The following is a 20,713-nucleotide window of genomic DNA, read 5'->3' as shown; positions in this document are numbered from 1 at the left end:
TTTCATACCTTTCTGAAAATAGATATTGCGCTGTAAGTAAATTAAAAACCCATTGATATATCAAGACAGACTACAATAAATATTATATACACATATTATGGTTTGCTTCGCTGGATGGGGCTGATAAGGCCGACTTTCTGGAGTCTCATCTGACATGGCCATTATATCTTAATAAAATGAGACAAAGAACCACCTGGGCCGATGCTTTAGTTGTCCGTGCCACAGCTGACTGTTAAGGGAGACCAATGGTACTATATACCAGTTCAGAGCAGTCAAACATCAATATGATAGATCCTGTCGAATGTAAAAATGCTGAACCCATCTTACTAGGGCATATTCAAGATATTCACTACGTTGCCCTAGTAAAAAGGAGCTATATCCCAAGACGACGCGTGTCAGTCGAGAGTGTCAGAGGGTAACCTTGCGGCCTAACCCACGGAAGACGGTAAGTTGATAGTATATGCCACCCCTTCTGACTATTTGGCAAAAATAATACAGCCATCAGAAGCCTTGTTCATGTCAGCTAAGGGTTAATTAATTGAATTTCATAGCGTCAAAGTGACAGTTACCTCTGAGAACCGCAGAAAAAAAGAAGACGGGTTGTCGATAAAGGAATCTACTGCGTTTGCAAGAAACCAGATGATGGAAGGTAAAGCTTAATTATATCATATAAGATCAGGCTGTTGTTTTAAGATTCAGTCGTCATTGTCGAAAAAATCTTTTACCTTCACTTTCACTTTCACTTACCTTCACTTTCAAAATTTTCTGCATTTGCATTTTGGGAAGTATTTGCAATGCGATGAATGTAGTGGGTGGTTCCATCCGAAATGTATTGGTCTGAACGAAGATACTGTGGAGAAAATTGACTATAGATGCGAAACGTGTTTTCAGGTAAGCGATGAACTAAAAAAATATTTTGATCAAATAAGCTATGCCTATATCCTTGCTATGCTATCCTTTTATACAATGTGATTGCATTCTTTTTATATAGGTACCTAAACGATTCATTAAGAGTCAGGTATGGAATCCGATACATAATGCATACGAAACTCTTGCCATTTTCCACTAGAAAGCAATGAATCAAATGTTTTTCTTTTCGCAGCTTGGCGCGGTTGAATATCACGTTTCTCGTATAATTAATGCCGAGATAAAAGACAAGAGGTAAATATTGTACCTTAGTAGAAATCTCGCCAGTTTGTTGAATTTTTCAAACTTTTGTTGATAATATACAATCTTTGGTTTCAGAAGGCCGGAATTCAGGAGACATTTGGACTTGATTAACAAAGACCATGAAAGAGCCGAAAAAGAACTGAAAGGATATGGCTATGGGCTTTTAACTGATGGGGTAAGCATTGATAACAGAAAATATGAAATGCGTACAAATAAATGAGCTTTCTTTCGATCATCGTAATATTCAATATTTTAAAGGGCCATGCATATCTCTATAGTGTAATGAAATCATACGTCAGCCCTACCTTTGCGGACAAATCGTAAGTATATACATGAATCAGACGTGAAGTTTTTTTACTATATTTCGAAATGATAATCAATTCATTTCAATTACAGGAAACCATATTCAACTCGCTACATGACCCTCCGACAACATCATTCTAAAATGCTGAATTCAGTTTTTAAAGAAGGAAAGACGTAAGTTCATTCTCATCTTCTATTGCTAATTTCTTAAAAGAATTTCATCCATGTTATATTCATTGTATTAAAATATTTTTCAGGTCAGCAGTAACGTATGTTAATGACGTTTTGCTTAAAGAGGCCATTTGTTTATTGGTGTCAACCTACCGAAATATCACATACAACGAGGCTGATATTCTTGGAAGAAGAACAGAGGCCAAAAAACTAAAAGATGTACAACGACTAATGTCCAAATACTTCTTGCCAGATTATTGAAGAGTGAAGCAGTTTTCGATTCTTAAATGGAGCTGTTGTAGATTGGTTATCCCGTAATGATTGTATTCTATGGAATAAGTTTTCTTGTTGCGATGAATTTTTGGATTGCTAGAGATGAATTTTTGGATTGCTAGTCTTTGCTGAATTTTGGTAATGGTTTTAATAGGAACCAGATTGTGACATGGATGTTTGAATTGTTGAAATGCTGTCCAGTCTTCTAATAGATGTGTGTAGTATATAGCCTATAGAAGTTCTTTGCAATGATGTTTCAGAAGTTATGAATGATGGTTGAAAGATTCCAGCCGGGGCCGAGATGGTATTGTAAATTGTTGTTAATTAGTGGATCGTTTTATCTGCCTGGTTTGTTGTCGATGTCTTATGCTGTGTACTACTTCGTGTTAAATATTATTTTTGTATTGTGTCTTAACAGACAAGGGCGTTTTCTGTCATCCAATATGAAATGATAATTTTTGGTTCAAATTATAATACATCTATCCGGAATTGGGAAATATTGCTGAAGAGTAAAAGGGGAAATATGAAAGAATTGATGATAACCTTTTTTACCGTGTAAAGTAATAATTAATAATTAAATGATAAGTAACAATTTAGTTTGGCGACAAAGATTTAGTAATCTAAAATGCTAAATTGATTTCGAATTCCAACGTATGTTGTTTATGTTCAAATATGAATAATATAGTCTTCGAATGTAATATGGTTTACAGATTTTGATAAATAAATAACTGAACATAATTTCACATATATACGATTTGTTTTATGTTTTAAGGGGACATAGCCAATTTGGCTTTTAGTACGTACATCCAGCCATCATTGTACGCATATTGTTGAAATAATAATTTCTTGTTGTAATTTTTATATATGGCAAAAATGCATTATCATTATGAGCATGGGACTCAACATTGACAAAGTGGACAATTTTAGTCCTCTCACGGGACATTCTTTGAAACCAGGTCCTCTCACGGAACAGTAAGTTGATTCGGGTCCTCTCACGGGACAGTGTGTTGAATCGGGTCCTCTCACGGGACAGTATGTTGAATCGGGTCCTCTCACGGGACATTATTTAAAAGCGGGCCCTCTCACGGGACAGTGTGTTGAATCGGGTCCTCTCACGGGACAGAGTGTTGAATCGGGCCCTATCACGTGACATTATTTGAAACCAGGTCCTCTCACGGGACAGTGTGTTGAACCGAGTCCTCTCACGTGACATTCTTTGAAACCAGGTCCTCTCACGGGACAGTAAGTTGATTCGGGTCCTCTCACGGGACAGTGTGTTGAATCGGGTCCTCTCACGGGACAGTATGTTGAATCGGGTCCTCTCACGGGACAGTATTTAAAATAAGGTCCACTTACGGGACAGTGTGTTGAATCGGGTCCTCTCACGGGACAGTGTGTTGAACCGGGTCCTCTCACGGGACAGTATTTAAAATCGGGTTCCTTCGCGGGACAGTATTTAAAATAGGGTCCTCTCACGGGACAGTGTGTTGATTCGGGTCCTCTCACGGGACAGTGTGTTGAACCGGGTCCTCTCACGGGACAGTATTTAAAATAGGGTCCTCTAACGGGACAGTATTTAAAATCGGGTCCTCTCACGGGACAGTGTGTTGAACCGGGTCCTCTCACGTGACATTATTTGAAACCAGGTCCTCTCACGGAACAGTAAGTTGATCCGGGTCCTCTCACGGGACATTATTTGAAACCAGGTCCTCTCACGGGACAGTGTGTTGAATCGGGTCCTCTCACGGGACAGTATTTAAAATCGGGTTCCTTCACGGGACAGTATTTAAAATAGGGTCGTCTAACGGGACAGTATTCAAAATCGGGTCCTCTCACGGAACAGTGTGTTTAATCGGGTCCTCTCACGTGACATTATTTGAAACCAGGTCCTCTCACGGAACAGTAAGTTGATCCGGGTCCTCTCACGGGACATTATTTGAAACCAGGTCCTCTCACGGGACAGTGTGTTGAATCGGGTCCTCTCACGGGACAGTATTTAAAATCGGGTTCCTTCGCGGGACAGTATTTAAAATAGGGTCGTCTAACGGGACAGTATTCAAAATCGGGTCCTCTCACGGAACAGTGTGTTTAATCGGGTCCTCTCACGGGACAGTATTTAAAATCGGGTCCTCTCACGGGACATTGTGTTGAATCGGGACCTCTCACGGGACGGTAACTTGAATCGCGGGTTCCGTTGTAAAATCCTGCGTGAAAAACGTGCATTCATATCCCCTATTGTCCCCCTGGCCCTGCAGTAAATTAGAATTTTTCGGTAGGCCCTCATGTATTTATAAATGAAATCAAATTGGAAAATGTAATAATTACAATCGATAGTTGAATTTATTTATTCATAATCGTTATAGGCGGAATACATAAGAATATATAAGGGACTCGAAACCGCTAGCATTGGAATCGACGTTTCATGTAAGAATTCTACATTTGTCCCGTGAGAGGACCCATGTCCCGTCACAGGCCCGGGTCCTCTCACGGGACGCTGCAGTTAAACTCATATGGATTATTTTGATTTTCGGCTCATTATTTTCGACCAAAGCGCCGTCTACTCCAATGAACAATTCAATTCAAATACTTCATTGGCACTAATAAATTTTAAAATAAAATATTTTAGTGATACGTCAACAAAGTTAAACAAGACAAAGAAATGGAAAAATGATGACAAATTATTTAACATATTAAAAGATATACAGGATAAAATATGAAAAAGTTGACCGGATGTGTTCAAAGAACGCAGCACAGTAGTTGGCCCCAGTAGATTGATTTAAATACCTGACGTCCTGATATCGGCAATGGAATAAATAGAATTACTGACTAAAATACGAATTTTTGAATCTATCTCGATGAACGCTTTGGCCCCCGCATTGAATTCGATTAAAAGCGGGCTCGACTGTATAAGTTTGGAATGTAAAAACTTTATCATCCGACGATCGAATGGGGGAGAGACGGTCGAGTTTATCAAAAAGGAGGTTTCTAGTTCATTTTTTTAAGTGTTGGACATTTCGTGTTGAAATGCAAGTTCTAATCCTCAACCTCGACGCCCGGTGGAACATGCTCCGGCTTGGAGAGGGTAGGCGGGGTGTCGCCCACGTTCTATTTCGAACCTTTTATCCGTCCGATCGTATTCTTTCGCGGTCCGTAAACAACCAACGAGTCACTTAATGGTTTTTCAGCCGAATCAAGGAAATCAATGAGGGCGATGTCCACCAAGTTCATCCTCGCTTCCCACCGATGCTGAACCAGCTGTGGCCTATCACTTTGCCCATTTCTTGGCAACCTGTCCGTCCATCAGAAATATAGGACAATAAATAGACCAATAAAGGGTTTTTACGGCCATGGTTTAATGTTGGCGTGAACTTTCGGTGTCAGGCAATCAAACCCTGGCAAGCGAGGATGACCAAGCCCAGCAAATGGGGGCTGGTTTTCTTTCCCAGAGCACTCTACATACAAACCGGTAAACGCAGCCCATGTTTAGAATAGTCTCACGTTCCGATATCGACGTCCCGTCTTTTAGGATATTTATTCTAGATGGTATAAGCCGAATGATTTGCATTGTAAAGACCGTTTTACGTTTTGAAATATCTTTTTCCGCTCCGTTGCTGGTTTATCAACTCCTATGCAGGGAATTGATAAAATCAGGAACGAAAAGGAATAAGAATTTTCCATGCTTGAAAAGTCATCTACCAGAGACCTGCGCAGCAAATATACGAGAAAAACTATCTTTTCAAGTTATATCAGACATTGCAAGTGGTGTTCTACCGCAGTGGATGGCTGGTATGTTCAACTTTTTGAAGTCGCAGTTATCAAACTCCCATGACAAACTTGTGCCGCCCCGTGATAAAATAATTTATTCTTAAGATGAAGAGGCGATCAAAAAACAAAACCGAAAAAGATAGGAGCGGGAACGGAAACGAGCAAGATATACGGTATAAGTGCGGATCCAGGGGGTGGGGGGTTCCAGGGGTCGTTTTAACATTATATTCTTTATGAAACGCCCCCCCCCCCCACACACAATGGAAAAAATCCTGGATCCGCGCCTGCGATACCTGTTCCATTGCGTTCAGTTGCTGGAATTGTATCATCAGTCCAGTTGAACCTCGTTAATACGTTTCTGTAAACGTATAATGATCACGGGGTTTAGAGAACCTCCCCTAAATCCGCCCTGCACATCAATACAGAGAAGCTTTCTGATAAGGATAATGAATATATTTTTGTATATAATCATGAATTCGCTAGATGTAAACGCAGACACATTACAAGAGAATATGTTGCCTATATTACATTATTCAAAAATAGGACACATGATTCTATATTGATGAATTGATAAAAATGTCACATATTAACTTGTTAAGAAAGATTTTGCAGTGAAAAAATCACGAAGCTATCAAAAACTTCAAATCTAATCAAACCTAATTACCGTGGAACCTCGTTATAACAACCTTAACTATAACGATTCCACTTAACATCAGAATAATCCAACGAAAAAAACTGCTGCCACCTGGTGGCAATCTCGATTTAGACAAGTTGACGAGTTACTATTCTTTGTCTAAAATGAAAATTAACACTTTCTCAGCAGACGACACCTTAACAACATCGTTATCTTTATCAAAAACGAAGATAATTATCATCAATAAATTCTGCAAAGCATCAGACAAAAAGTGATCAAGATGTCATCAGATATTAGATATGTCATTGGCAATGGAACTGCAGCTGCCTGGTGGCAATCTTTGATAAGTTCATTATTATTCATCGTCTACAAAAATCCATATTCTCCCAGAACACACTGCGTAGTGTTGCCACGCGAATGATTTGTCGTATTTCATCTTTTTTATCGGATTCACATTTTCCTCTTCCTTAAAATCTGCCTCAGATTCTGTTCCCTCCTCAGTGTCGGAATCGGACTCAACAAGTGAATCTGTGCCGACCTTCTTAGAATCGGTGTTCACCTCGTTTGTCTCATCTGTTCCAGAACCTGTATTTACCCCCTTTGTCACCTTATCTGACTGACAAACGGCATTTACCGTCTTTGTCTCCTCAGTTTTCACATCCTCGATCTCCTCCTCAGTCTCGGAATCGGATTTTACCTCTAAATCTGTGTCGAACATCTCAGAGTCTGTATTTACCTCGTTTGTCTCCTCTTCAATTTCTAAACCTGTCTCCTCCGCCGTCACCGAGTCTTTTTCAAACCGATGATGAGTTTTTTTCACATGTTGATTCAGCGAAGCCTTGTGCGAATAACTTTTCGAACAGAATTTACACCGAAATCTCCTTTCAGCGCCCTCTTTAGGATGTTTGGAAGACACGTGTATCGCCAGACTGTCTTTTGTTCCGCATGATTTCTCACATATTTCACAATTAAACGTTGCTGATGACGATGAAAGACTAGAATGACTAGCGCCCCTGGTGGAATGAATTGCTAACACCTGCTCATTTGGAGTACCGGTATTCTTTGTTTTGAACGTCTGCTGACGGATTTTACAACGACGCGGTCTGTGTTTATGCACGCTCTCTAAATGAACTTTCAACGACGATTTTGTTGTGAATCTTTCCTGACAGGTGGCGCACTTGTGCGGCGTTGATTTCAGATGAACCGCAGATATATGATCTTTCAGCGTTGCCTCTCTGGTGAATGTTTTATCACAGTGATCACATTTAAACAGACCCACACCGCCGTGCATGGTCTTTAAATGGTACCGCAGGCTACCTTTCTGACTGAACCCCCGTTTACAAATGTCGCACTGGAACGGCTTCGCCTCCTTATGAATGGTCATGTGTTGCTTTAAATGACCTTTTCGTCCAAACTTCCGGAGGCAGATTTCGCATTGAAACGCCCGAACGCCTTCGTGCACAATCTTGACATGTGTTTTCAAACTGGTAATTCCTATGAAATGTTTCTCACACATGGCGCACTGGTGCGGCTTTTTCAGATGAACCGCAGATGTATGATCTTTCAGCGTTGCCTTTCTGGTGAATGTTTTATCGCAGTGATCACATTTAAACGGACCCACACCGTCGTGTATGGTCTCTATATGGTACTTCAGGTTACTTCGCAGAGCAAAACGCGCTTCACAAATCTCGCACTGGTACGGCTTCGCCCCCTGGTGGAAGGTTGCCACGTGCCGGTTTAGACTTACCTCTTGCCCAAACGTCTGCTGACAGATTGCACACGTGTACGGTTGAACGCCTTCATGGACGAATTTGACATGTCTCTTCAAATTAAATTGATCAATGAACGGTTTACGACAAATCTCGCACTGGTAAGGCGACGCCCCCTGGTGGATGAGCGTCACGTGTAGATTTAATTGAGATTTTCGTTTAAATGCCCGCTGACAGATTTCGCATTCATACGGTCTGATGCCTTTGTGTACAGCGTCAATGTGTCTTTTCAGATCCAATTTATTAACGAAATGTTTCTGACAGGTGGCGCACTGGTGCGGTTTTAGTTCCAGATGAACGAAAGACGTGTGATTTTTTAAGTCTCGTATTCTGGTGAATGTTTCATCGCAGTGATCGCATTCAAACGGACGCACGCTGCTGTCGTGGTTTGTCATTAGATGGTACTGCAGGCCATTTTTCCGACTGAACCCCCGTTTACAAATGTCGCACTGGAACGGCTTCGCCTCCTTATGAACGTTCATGTGTTGCTTTAAACTACCTTTTTGTCCAAACGTCTGGAGGCAGATTTCGCATTGAAACGCCCGAACGCCTTCGTGCACAATCTTGACATGTGTTTTCAAAGTGGTAATTTTTACGTAACGTTTCTCACAGATGGCGCACTGGTGCGGCTTTAATTTCAAATGAACGGCAGACATGTGATGTTTTAACTCTTCTTTGGCACAGAATGTTTTACCGCAGTGATCGCATTTAAACCGATGCACGCGGTCGTGTATGCGGAGTCTGTGTTGTCGTAGATTCCACTTCCAGCTGAAACTCTTTTCACAGAACTCGCACTCGAACAGCTTCGCCCCCTGGTGGACGGTCGATTCTTCGCGGCGTTGTGAAGAACTCATCGCGGCGTTCAAAAATCAGCCTAACGTTGAATCTAAAAACAAACGGAATCACAGATTAACAGGGTCAACAATGATTAAGATAAGGTCCAACATAGAGTAGACACTCAACTTTTACACGTTCACTGCCGGCCGTCTAAAAAAATTCAACAGTTCTCATATTTTGAATGACCCTCAAAAATGAATTTTTGAATGAAAAGTGTTGACTTTTTTCAGCACAGTATGTGATAAAGAGATTCGCTTCAGGTTGTTTCATGCATGAAAACACTGGATATTTCCACGGCAGGATTACTAGGATTAAGGATTAAATTTATGTTTGCACACTCGCTGTTTTGATGATTTAATGTTCATGGCTGTAGATCAATTTTCCAATGATCACACTTGAACACTTTATTTTTCAAATATAATTTACAGCATAGTGTACAGAGCATAATACAAAATACAGTAAATTAGACCTGGAGGGGCCTGTAGAAGCTAAGGAATAGTTTGTATAAAACAAAAGAGAAAGGAAAAGAAGAGAAATGCAATAAAGAAAATAATATGCTCACAGTCAACCCTTAAACAGACAAAATGCAATCAAAGTAAACTATGATAACAGCTTGATTAAGATATAATCATTTAATAAGCCAGTTATTTTCTGAAATATTCCAAAAACAATAATTTAAGTTCGAATAACTGTATGATAAAATCAAGCACAAAGTTGCTTTCTATAATTTCTTAGGAACAGTTTAGAATTGTAGTAATTAGAAAAGTAGGCTTTCAGGCCAGAGAACGAGAGGACGAGACACCACTCATCACCACAAATAATTTTTTTCCTAACACTCATCACCACAAGTAATTTTTTTTCCTAATAAATGGGGGAGAATGAACACCAACTAGAAAACAATAATGTCAATAAAAATCAATATTATTGTCAATATTGTAAAAAATACATCGATACATCTAATAAAACACGACATGAAAAAACTGCAAATCATATAAAAAATGTAATAGATTTTGAAACTCCAGAAAATTCCAATGAAAGAAAAGAACGATTAGAAAATATGAATGTGAATGAAATAAAATGTGAAGTTTGTGATGAATTTATAACAAAAAGGAATTATAATAGACATCTCGAAACAGAAAAACACCATCAAAATTTGAGAAATAATGTTTTAGGAATAGATTATTTTGATGATAAACCACAACAAGTAAAAGAATCAACTTCAAAAACTAAATCCATTTCAAATAAACCTTACATGGAAAATGTTAGAAATTATATTGATTCACTAGAAATAAAAGATACAATTGAAATCTTAGAAACATTACATAGTAAAATTGGTCCTGCAGCTATTATATTTAGATTTTTTAAAGGTACAACAATAGAAGATTATAGTAAATTTAATGAAATAATAGAAAAAATACTAGATTTGATAACAGATGTTGAATATCCAAAAATTAGTATCTCTGGGAAAGTAAGTTTTATAAAGTCAGAAGAAAAAATGAATTATAATATTCAAACACTCTCTGAAGAAATAATTTCAAAAACACAAATAAAAGAGAAGTTAGAAAAAATATTAAATGAATTTAAACGTCATATTGAAGAAAGATATTTTGAGGGTTCTGGCTTAACATTGAATGAAATTATATATTTAGATTTAAATGTTTATAATACAAAAAGGAATAAAACATCAAAAAGTAATAAAATGTTTAAAAATGATTCAAACTTTACAACAGAAAAGGATATTAAAGCATCATCTTATATTAAATTACCATTTACAACAAAAGCAGTAATAAATGTTCAAAATGAAGATAATAAATGTTTTCTATGGTCAATTATTAGTTGCTTACATCCAACAGAAGAACATGTTTATAGAATAACAGATTACCGGAAATATGAAACATTATATAAAATTGATCAATATCCAGTAACTATAAAAATGATTCCTAAAATAGAAAAAGTTAATAATTTAAAAATAAATGTATTCGAATTAATGCAATTACCAAAGACAAAAGGTGAAAATATTAAAGATTATACATTGGAAGCTTTATATTTAACAGAATATTATGATAATGAAAATGCTATAGATTTGTTATATTATAAAAAAGATGAAAATGAACATTATATGTGGTTAAAACAAATTGATTTATTCTTTAGAACAGAAAGTGATCATCATAATAAAATTTATCTATGTAGAAAATGTTTATCTAAATTTATGACTGAGAATACATTATTAAAACATAAAGAATTATGTGATAATAAAGATTTTTGTAAATTAATAATGCCAACAGAAAAAGATTATAAATTGAAATTTACTAATCATAAATTTAAAAATATTGTTCCATTTGTAATTTATGGGGATTTTGAATCGTTGAATAAAGAATTAACTGATCAAGATAGAAAAGAAATATATAACAAAAAGCAATTATTAAAATCAATGGATAAAGGAAATGAATTAAATGAAGACACAATACAAGACCCACCAATTATAAATACAATTAAAAAAGTTCATCAAAGAGCTGCTGCTTATGGAATTTATATAAAATCAAATTATCCCGAATTATATGAAAGTCAATATATTTCTTTTAGAGGTGAAAATGTAGTTAATGATTTTTGTGATAAAATGATTGAATTAGAAAGTGATTTTGCAAAATTATTAAACAAAAATAAACGAATAGTTATGACAAAAGAAGATGAAATTGATTTCAATTATGCAACTCATTGTTGTTATTGTGAAAAACGTTTTTATTCATTTGATAAAAGAGTTAGAGATCATAATCATTTAAATTCAAAATATCGTGGAGCTGCTCATGAAGATTGCAATTTACAAGCTAAAAAAGTAAATTTTGTACCAATATTATTTCATAATTTATCAGGATATGATACCCATCTATTTATAAAACAATTATCAGGAAAATTGGGTGCAATTAATCAAGAAATAGAAGAATATAATGCTATGAATGAAGCAAATGTAAGAAAATATGATTTTAAACAATTAGCTAAAACATCTGAAAATTATATTTCATTTCAATTTGGTTGCATTAGATTTTTAGATTCTTATAGATTTCTAGCAAGTTCATTAGATAATTTATCAAAAAGTTTAGTTGATAATGATTTTGTTATAACTCGATATTATTATCCAAATGACCAAGATTTTAAATTATTGAGATATAAAGGCGCAATTCCTTACTCATTTTATAAAACACACGATGATTTTAATGTAACAGAATTATTAAAAGATCAATTTTATGATAAATTAAAAGAGGAGTATGTGAAAGACGAAGTTTTTGATAGAACATTAAATATTTGGAACCATTTTAATATGAAAAATCATGGTGAATTAGTTGATTTATATTTAAAATCAGATGTTATGATATTAGCTGACATATTTGAAAAATTTAGAGAAGTTAATTTGAATCATTTTAATGTTGATCCTTGTTATTGCTACTCTAGTCCTGGTTTAACCTGGCAATGTGGTTTAAAATATACAAATGTAGAATTAGATTTATTAAAAGAACCAGATATGGTTTTATTATTTGAAAAATCAATTAGAGGTGGAATTAGTGGTGTTATGGGAGATAGGTATTTTAAAGCAAATGATGAATATAAATTATTATATATTGACGCCAATAATTTATATGGTTGGGCAATGATGCAACCTCAACCATATAAAAATTTTATATTAACAGAAGTTGAAAATGGTGATAAAACTGATTGGGAAAACGCAATTATTAGTTTAAAAGATGAAGCACCAATTGGTTATTTCTTTGTAGTTGATTTAGAATATCCTGAAAATATAAAGTTTAAAACAAGAAACTTACCTTATTGCCCAGAACATTTAACTGTAGATGATAGTTATTTAAGTGAATACCAGAAGAAAATAAAACCGAAAGATCATGTTTTTACAGAAAAATTAATACTTACTCAAAATAATAAATACAATTATATTGTTCATTATAGAATGTTAAAATTTTATCTAAAACAAGGAATGAAATTAAAGAAAGTACATAGATATATTGAATTTAATCAATCGAAGTGGTTAGAAAAATATATAGATTTCAATACTCAACAGAGAACCATATCAAAAACAGATTTTGAAAAAGATTTCTTTAAATTAATGAACAATAGTTTTTATGGTAAAACATGTGAAAATATTAGAAATAGAAATGATATTGAATTAGTAAATAATTCTGAAAGATTAAGACATTTACAATCAAGTCCTAGACATTTAGGAAATAAAAGATTTGAAGATTATTTAACAGCAGTTAAATTAAAAAGAACATCAATGAAATTTAATAAACCTATATTTATTGGTTCGACTGTTTTAGAAGTATCAAAATTATTAATGTATGATTTTTATTATAATGTTTTACAACCACTTTTTGGAGAAAAACATATAGAAATATTATATTTTGATTCTGTAACAGCTGACACCCCAATATTATTAAAATGTAATAATAAAATATTGGTGAGAAGAATTTCAGAAATAATTCCTAATCAAAATGAATGTTATATTTCAAAAAGAAAAAGAATTAATACAAATAAATGGTTTAATGGATGTTTGGACAAGAAATGGATGGAAAAAATTAAAGAATATTATTAGACATAAAACAAATAAGAAAATCTATAGAGTTAGAACTAAATTAGGGTTTGTAGATGTTACTGAAGACCACAGTTTAATTAAACGAAATGGTGATGAAATAAAACCAACTGATATAAAAATTGGAGATGAATTATTACATAAAAGATTTTTCCAAAGAATGAATCATATGTCATTTGATGAAATTATTGATAATATTTATAATATAGAACCCGAAACATTAGAAGAAAAAGAATATTTTATCAAAGGATTTTTCATGGGTGATGGTTCAGCAGGTGTGTATAATTATGTTAATCGCACTCAATATCGTTGGTATTTATGCAATCAAGATTTGAAATTATTAGAAAGAATAAAGAAATTTTGCGAAGAAGTTTATTCACTATTAGAATCATTTAGAATCATGGACCATATGAAATCATCCGCGGTTTATAGAATATTTGTAAATAATCCTAAAGATTTTGCTATAAAATATAATGATGAATTCTATATTCATGCAATAGTGAAAAGTAATACTTCAACTAAAGAAAAGATAGTACCAGATTATGTATTAAATGCAAAAAATAATTTAAGAAAATGGTTCTTCATTGGATTCTATGCCGCAGATGGCACTAAAAAATTTACAAAGGATAAAACGATAACCTTTGCACAGAAAGGAAAAGTTGCTATATCAGGATTGAATATATTATGTAATTCATTAGGCTTCAATATGAATATTGGGTTGATTAAATCTAAACCAAATTGTTTTAATTTAAGGCATGTAGAAAAAGATTTAACTGAAGAAGTTAAAGATTTATTTGAAATATATAACCCAACTGATTATGTTTATGATTTATCAACAGATGATGGAACATTCAATTCTGGGTTCCCATTAATCCAAAAAAATACTGACGCCTACATACTAAAAATCAAGACAAATGACATAACAAAAGACTTAAAAACATTAAAACATCATTTTGATTTTAGCAATTATCCCAAAGATCATGAACTATTTAGCAATGATAATAAAAAGATTCCTGGTAAATTTAAAGATGAATTAGGAGGTGATGAAATGATTGAATTTGTTGGGATAAGAAGTAAGATGTATAGTTACAGAACAAAAGATCATGAAGCTAAAAAGTTAAAAGGAATAACAAAACATGTGGTTGATAAACATATAGAATTTCAAGATTATATAAAGTGTTTATATAAATCAATTGTAATGAAACACAAAATGAATTGTTTAAGATCAGAAGATCATGAGATGTACATTAATGAAGTTGAAAAAACTAGTTTAAATCCATTTGATGATAAAAGGCATATTTTAGATGATGGAATAAAAACATTACCTTATGGCCATTAAAACATAAAATCAATATCATCAAACTCGAAATCATTATTGGCTTCTTCATTTTCATTTAATTGTTCAGGTTCTTCTTCCATTCCATTTTTCTCATTTAAATAAAGTTCTATCTTGTTCCACATTTCATCTCGCTCTCTTTGTTTCTTTTTGTTTGTTAATTCGTCAAATGGAATTATAATATCTAGGTTTAAATAATTTACAATCTTATTTAAAAAGAATTCATAATTTATTGAATCTGTTATTCTATTTTCCAAATGATACATTAATATTTGTTTGAATATTTTTTTTATATTTTTCATATCTTCTTCTGTTAATTTAGGTTTTTCATAATAATCGTTAAATAATAAATATAAATACATTTTCTTTTGTTTTGTGTTAAATGTTGGTGGAATAATTGTTTTTATAATATCTTTTTTAGTTATTTCACCAATTTCATTTTCTATTATTTTCATTTTTTCAAGCCATTGCATATATTCTGGTGTATGATCTTCTATAGAAAATATTTTAAAAATTTCATCAAGATAATTTAATTTTGGATCTATGAGAAAATCTCTAGTTTTTTCTTCACCCAATAAATTCTTTTGCCATCCACATTCATTACAAAATATCACAGGACCTTCTTGTCTTAAGTACTCATAAATACATTGTGGGCATTTTTTTCTATCATAGCTTGGTAATAGATCTTCATTAAGCTCTTGGTATTTTCTTACGTTTTCTTTATGTTTTATTGTTCTATTATGTAGATTTGAATTACTTGTTGTAATAATCAATTTACAATATTTACAATAATATGTTTTTCTTGTTAATTCATTATATTGTTTTTCTAACTTTTCAACTGTTTCTTCATTATCTGGTAACGTTTTCTCATATTTTATTTTTTCTAATAAATTATTTTTTCTTTCATTGAATTCAGTTTCAAATTTATTAGAAATTTTATCTATATGTACTTTACGAAATTGATGATTCTCCCAATCTTCTATATTTTCAGGGTTATATTTTATTCGACATGGCTCACAGAAATGATCTTTTATATTATCCTTATCATAGAATAAGAAAGGTCTTTTCCAAATAATTTCAGGTTCAACTTCAACAGAATTACTATTACTTTCGTTACTATCAACATTAGCCGTTGCGCCATTAATTCTACACTTCTCTGAATGTTTTTTAACATAATTTCTTGAGAATAATTTATTACATTTTGGGCAGTTTATTTTAGGGGGTTTATAATTTTCATCATGTTTTTTCATATGTCGAGCCATATTACTTTTTCTTAGAAGTTCACCACAAATTTCGCATGCTATCTTCTCATCCATTTATAAAGGAAAAATTTTTTTAAAATTAATTTTTAGTGATGAGCGGTAATTTTTTTATGTTATAAATAATGGTAGAATTAAAAGAATACAGAATATTTGTTGATTCTAGAAGACTTACAAATTATAAATCACATAATTTATTAGTACAATTAGATAGAGAATTTAAGAATTGTGTAGATTTAAAATTAGTAAATATAAGTTTATGTAATTCTTTTTATAATATATCGGATAAAACTGATGAACATAGAAGCCTTCTTATTTTTGATAAACTTGAAAAAAAATGGATTCAACTTATGCTTACACCAGGATTATATGATTTAGAAACATTAGAGCAAGAAATTAATAGAAAAGCTCGGATTAGATTAGGTAATGGTAATTCTAAATTTAATATTAAATTCATAAAAAGTGAGAGCTCTAATAAAATTAAAATAAAGTTTGATGATGAACTTATTAAACTTGATAAATCTAGTGTATTGATGTCAAGAAGACATACTTACACGGTAAAAAAACCTATAGCTAAACTATTAGGAATTACTCCAAATCAATTTGGTGGAAACAAACACGGTAACTCAAATATAATACCTTTTACACACTTTTATATTTATTGCAATTTAATCGATCCTACAAAAACATTCGAAGCAACTAAAGATACAACATGTAATTCTAGTATATTAAACATTTTACCATTGAAGAATGTTAAACAATTTGGAACGCAAATAAATTATAATTTAGCTGAATGTGATTTCAAACCTTGTATTCCTCAATTTAATAATTTTAAATTAGAAATAAGAAATCATAATGGATACTTAATTGATTTGAATAACTTTCCTGTAATTTATGAATTAGTTATAAGATGTAAAGAGTAATTTTTCACCTATATAAATGAATATAACTGTTGGACCGAGTATATGTTTTGGGTTTGATTTTAAACGTGAGAAAGAAATGAAATTTAACATTAATGATGTAATAACACATATCAAAAATATTGCATTTTCTAATGAAACAACATTTGAGTATGAAACAACAATTGATAAAGAAACTTTAAATGTAGAAAAGATTACTAATTTAATTAGAGAATCTTTAAGATTTTATGAATTAGATGAAGATTTTATCATCGATGATATTAAAAACATATTATCCAAAATATATGATAATCATAAAACTAGTAATAAAATACATGTTGAATTAATCATAAATAAGTTAACTAAATATTTTGAAGATAGTAATTTTTTTGATAAATAAATGAGTGATAATAAGTGGATAATAACTGGATTATATAATGGTGCCTTACTATCAGTTGGAACGGTTGGTTATTCAATGGTATTAAAAAAAGTATTCAAAATGGGAAATGTTAATGTTGATAGATTTGATATCAATGATATTTTGAAATTAACATTAGCGGTTACTTTATCTAATTTAACAATTGATTATTTGGAAAAACAAAAATATATTCCTCCCATATAAATGTGTAATTTTTTTTGTTAAATAAATGGCTTCTGCAATTATAACTATTATAGGATCGGCAATTGTTAACGCTTTAGCATTTACTGGTGGTGGTTATTTATTTAAACATATTGATAAAAATAGTTCATTAGGAGAACAAAGAAGACATAACTTAGCGTTAGAGAAATACAATAAAGCTGCAGAAGAATATAGAAAAAAGAGACAAAACTATATGGATTACATCAATAAAGAATTATATGATCAGAAGATTTCACATAGAGATTTTCAATCAGTTGATGATGCAATGAGTTTATATAACGCAGTAACAAATAAAGAAAAATTACATCTATACAAACCTAAATTATCAGATTATTATACCCCAAGTAAAGAACAACAGAAATATGAAATAATATGGATTTTAGGTGGAACAGTTATTGTTATATTTGTTGCTTATAAATTTACTAATTAGTAATTTTTATTCTAAATAAATGGAAGATAAAGTTGATAGTATTGATATTATTCCTCATGATATAAATAAAACTAAATTAAAAACATATTTAGAAAAACAAATATAAGAATTTGAAAGTGACTTAAAGATAAAAAAGAAAAAATATTTAAAAAGTAAAATTATATATTATTTGATTATAAGTGGTTCGGTTACAATTAGTTCTGTAATAACATTTCTAGCAATATTCAGCCCATTAACACCTTTAGCTATATCAATTGGTGTATTAGGATTAAGTTCAAGTGTTTTAACTGGTATAAGTTCAAAATTAAATATAAAAAGTAATAAAGAAAAAATAAAATCTAATATAAAAGAAATTAATAAATTAAAGAACACACTAGATTATATAATAAGTTTAAATGGTCATATAACAGTTGAAGAACAAGATAAATTATTAAAAGAATTAATAAATTATTAATTTTTTTAAATATATAAATGGTAGATAGTTTTCCAAAAGCTTTCCAATATAATAAATCAATTAAATATAATATTCCAGCAATAGATTTTAATAAAGATATTACATATAGAAATGAAGTTTTAGATTCATTAACTAATTTAGAAATTTATGTTACTGAAACTAATAATTTTAATGCAAAGATGGAAAATATATTTCATGTATATTTAATTAATTTTAAAAAATTGAAAGATGAAAAACAATGGTTATTAAAATCTAATATGAAGTATTGGCAGAATCAATTAAATTTTGCTGTTTATTGTGCAACAACAGGATGTGGAATTAGTTGGAATGATCATTTGAATAATTCTAAATATAAATTAATTCAAAGTTTATTTAGATTTCATACATACTTTCAAATCAGAATAATATTAAATGAATTAGAGTGCGCTTTACCAGGATCTAGGTATTTCAAAGAATTAGATAATAATATTAATTTATCAAAGTTTTATAAGATTTGTAATGAATTTAATATAGATATAAATAATTCTGATTTTAGAACAAAAATTGGAACAATAAGATCACTTCCTTGCCCTAAAAAGATTGCAGAATATTGTGCACTTCCCATACCATCTAATAGTTTTTATAATATCTATAATAATAAATTAGGTTATGGTAAAATAGAAACTAAGGATTTAGAAACATTAAATTTCAATAAATTGCCGAAATTTTATGATCATTTAAAACAAGAAAACAATAATGGTTGGGTTTTTTTTTATTTTAGAAAATAGTGAAGGTTTTACTTAATCAGGTATAGAAAGAATAAATCAATCTATTAGAATTTATTTGATTTGTATTCTAGGTGCGCAAGTTGAAACAAGATCACCGATAATTGGAAATTTGAATACATCATTCGATACACAAAAACAATTTAAAGTATTATTTGAAGATTCCATACATGATGATAAAAATAGATCGATTCCAGAAAACATTATAAGATATCAAAATTATTTAGATAAATCTCATGTAAGACTTAATTATTGTATAGGCCCTAATCTATTAATTATTTCTAATGATTTAGTATTAAAGATGGGAAATATAATTGGTTATAATAATCTAATTAAAACTGCAACAATAAATAATTCATTTGGATTGAATGATATAAATAAAAAGATTATTACTGCTCTAAAATTAATGGAAGGTGAAAAAAATAAAAAACATATTCAATCAACAGAAACTAAAACTAATAATATTAAATTAAATAATGATTCTAAAATAAAAGATTACAATACATCAGAAGATATAAAAACTGATAAAATTCAACATGATATAATTAAACTAAATGATGATAATAAATCCCATGAAAATACTAAATTAGCTATAACTTGTATAGGAATTGTTATAGGAGGAATATTATATCTTAAATTTTAATTTTTTTATTATATAAATGGATGTAGAAGGTGGAGAAGATATTGGAATGGATCCTTTTGATGAACCTGATATAACTGATGAACAACCACCTGATTTTGATGAAACAAGTTTTAATGATGGTAATGAACCAGAATATAACAATAATTTAAATATGCCTGATTATATTAAAAATGCTGAATCACAATTAAATCCTGAAAATTTTGACCCAGATTTAGTAAAACAAGATTTAGATAATTTAAACAAAATACCTAAATTAGAAGATTTAATTGAAAAATCTAATTTTAACATAAATGATGAAGACGTTGGACTTTTAGCAGATCAATTAAAATTTTTAGATAATGGTAAATGTTATTATCGTTTGAAAGGTGATTATTATATTGATATCACTTATAAAAATAATAAAAATAAAATATTATCAGAATCAACTTTAGAAAAATTAAAACCAGATAGAATTAAAATAATAAGTAATAGTAATGAAATAACTGATGTTACACAAAAAGAAATAGATGATAATATAGATGTATTTAAACAAAGAATTAATGAATTATTTGAAATAATCAAAAAGAAATCAGAAACAGAAACAACTTCTGAACAGAATATAACTTCCAAAAATAGTAAACTTAAATCAAATAAAGTTCCAATTGAAAAACTTTTACCGAATGGATTACTTGATGCAACAGATCAAGAATTAGAAGATTTAGATATATTTTCTGATAAAGCAATTAGAGAAATTATTAGTATAAGACTTGCATCTGATAAAATTGCACATAAT

The 20,713-nt window shown here is 31.3% G+C and overlaps 1 protein-coding gene and 1 long non-coding RNA gene across 2 annotated transcripts; one reads left to right on the top strand and one right to left on the bottom strand.

The window, feature by feature from the left end:
* The first annotated feature begins 781 nt into the window (after positions 1–781).
* Positions 782–1,342, top strand: LOC141912011 (uncharacterized). Its single transcript, XR_012620107.1, has 4 exons — positions 782–891; positions 992–1,018; positions 1,103–1,161; positions 1,246–1,342. It is a non-coding gene; the product is annotated as an uncharacterized LOC141912011 (long non-coding RNA).
* A 4,835-nt stretch (positions 1,343–6,177) lies between these two features.
* LOC141911997 (uncharacterized) lies at positions 6,178–8,967 on the bottom strand. Its single transcript, XM_074803147.1, has one exon. It carries the CDS (start codon positions 8,937–8,939, stop codon positions 6,672–6,674), a length of 2,268 nt encoding a protein of 755 aa, XP_074659248.1. The 5' UTR covers positions 8,940–8,967; the 3' UTR covers positions 6,178–6,671.
* Between the last annotated feature and the right edge of the window lie 11,746 nt (positions 8,968–20,713).

Source organism: Tubulanus polymorphus, chromosome 10, assembly GCF_964204645.1.
Source record: "Tubulanus polymorphus chromosome 10, tnTubPoly1.2, whole genome shotgun sequence".
Taxonomy (NCBI): Eukaryota; Metazoa; Nemertea; class Palaeonemertea; order Tubulaniformes; family Tubulanidae; genus Tubulanus; species Tubulanus polymorphus.
This window is presented reverse-complemented; position numbering and strand designations above follow the sequence as displayed.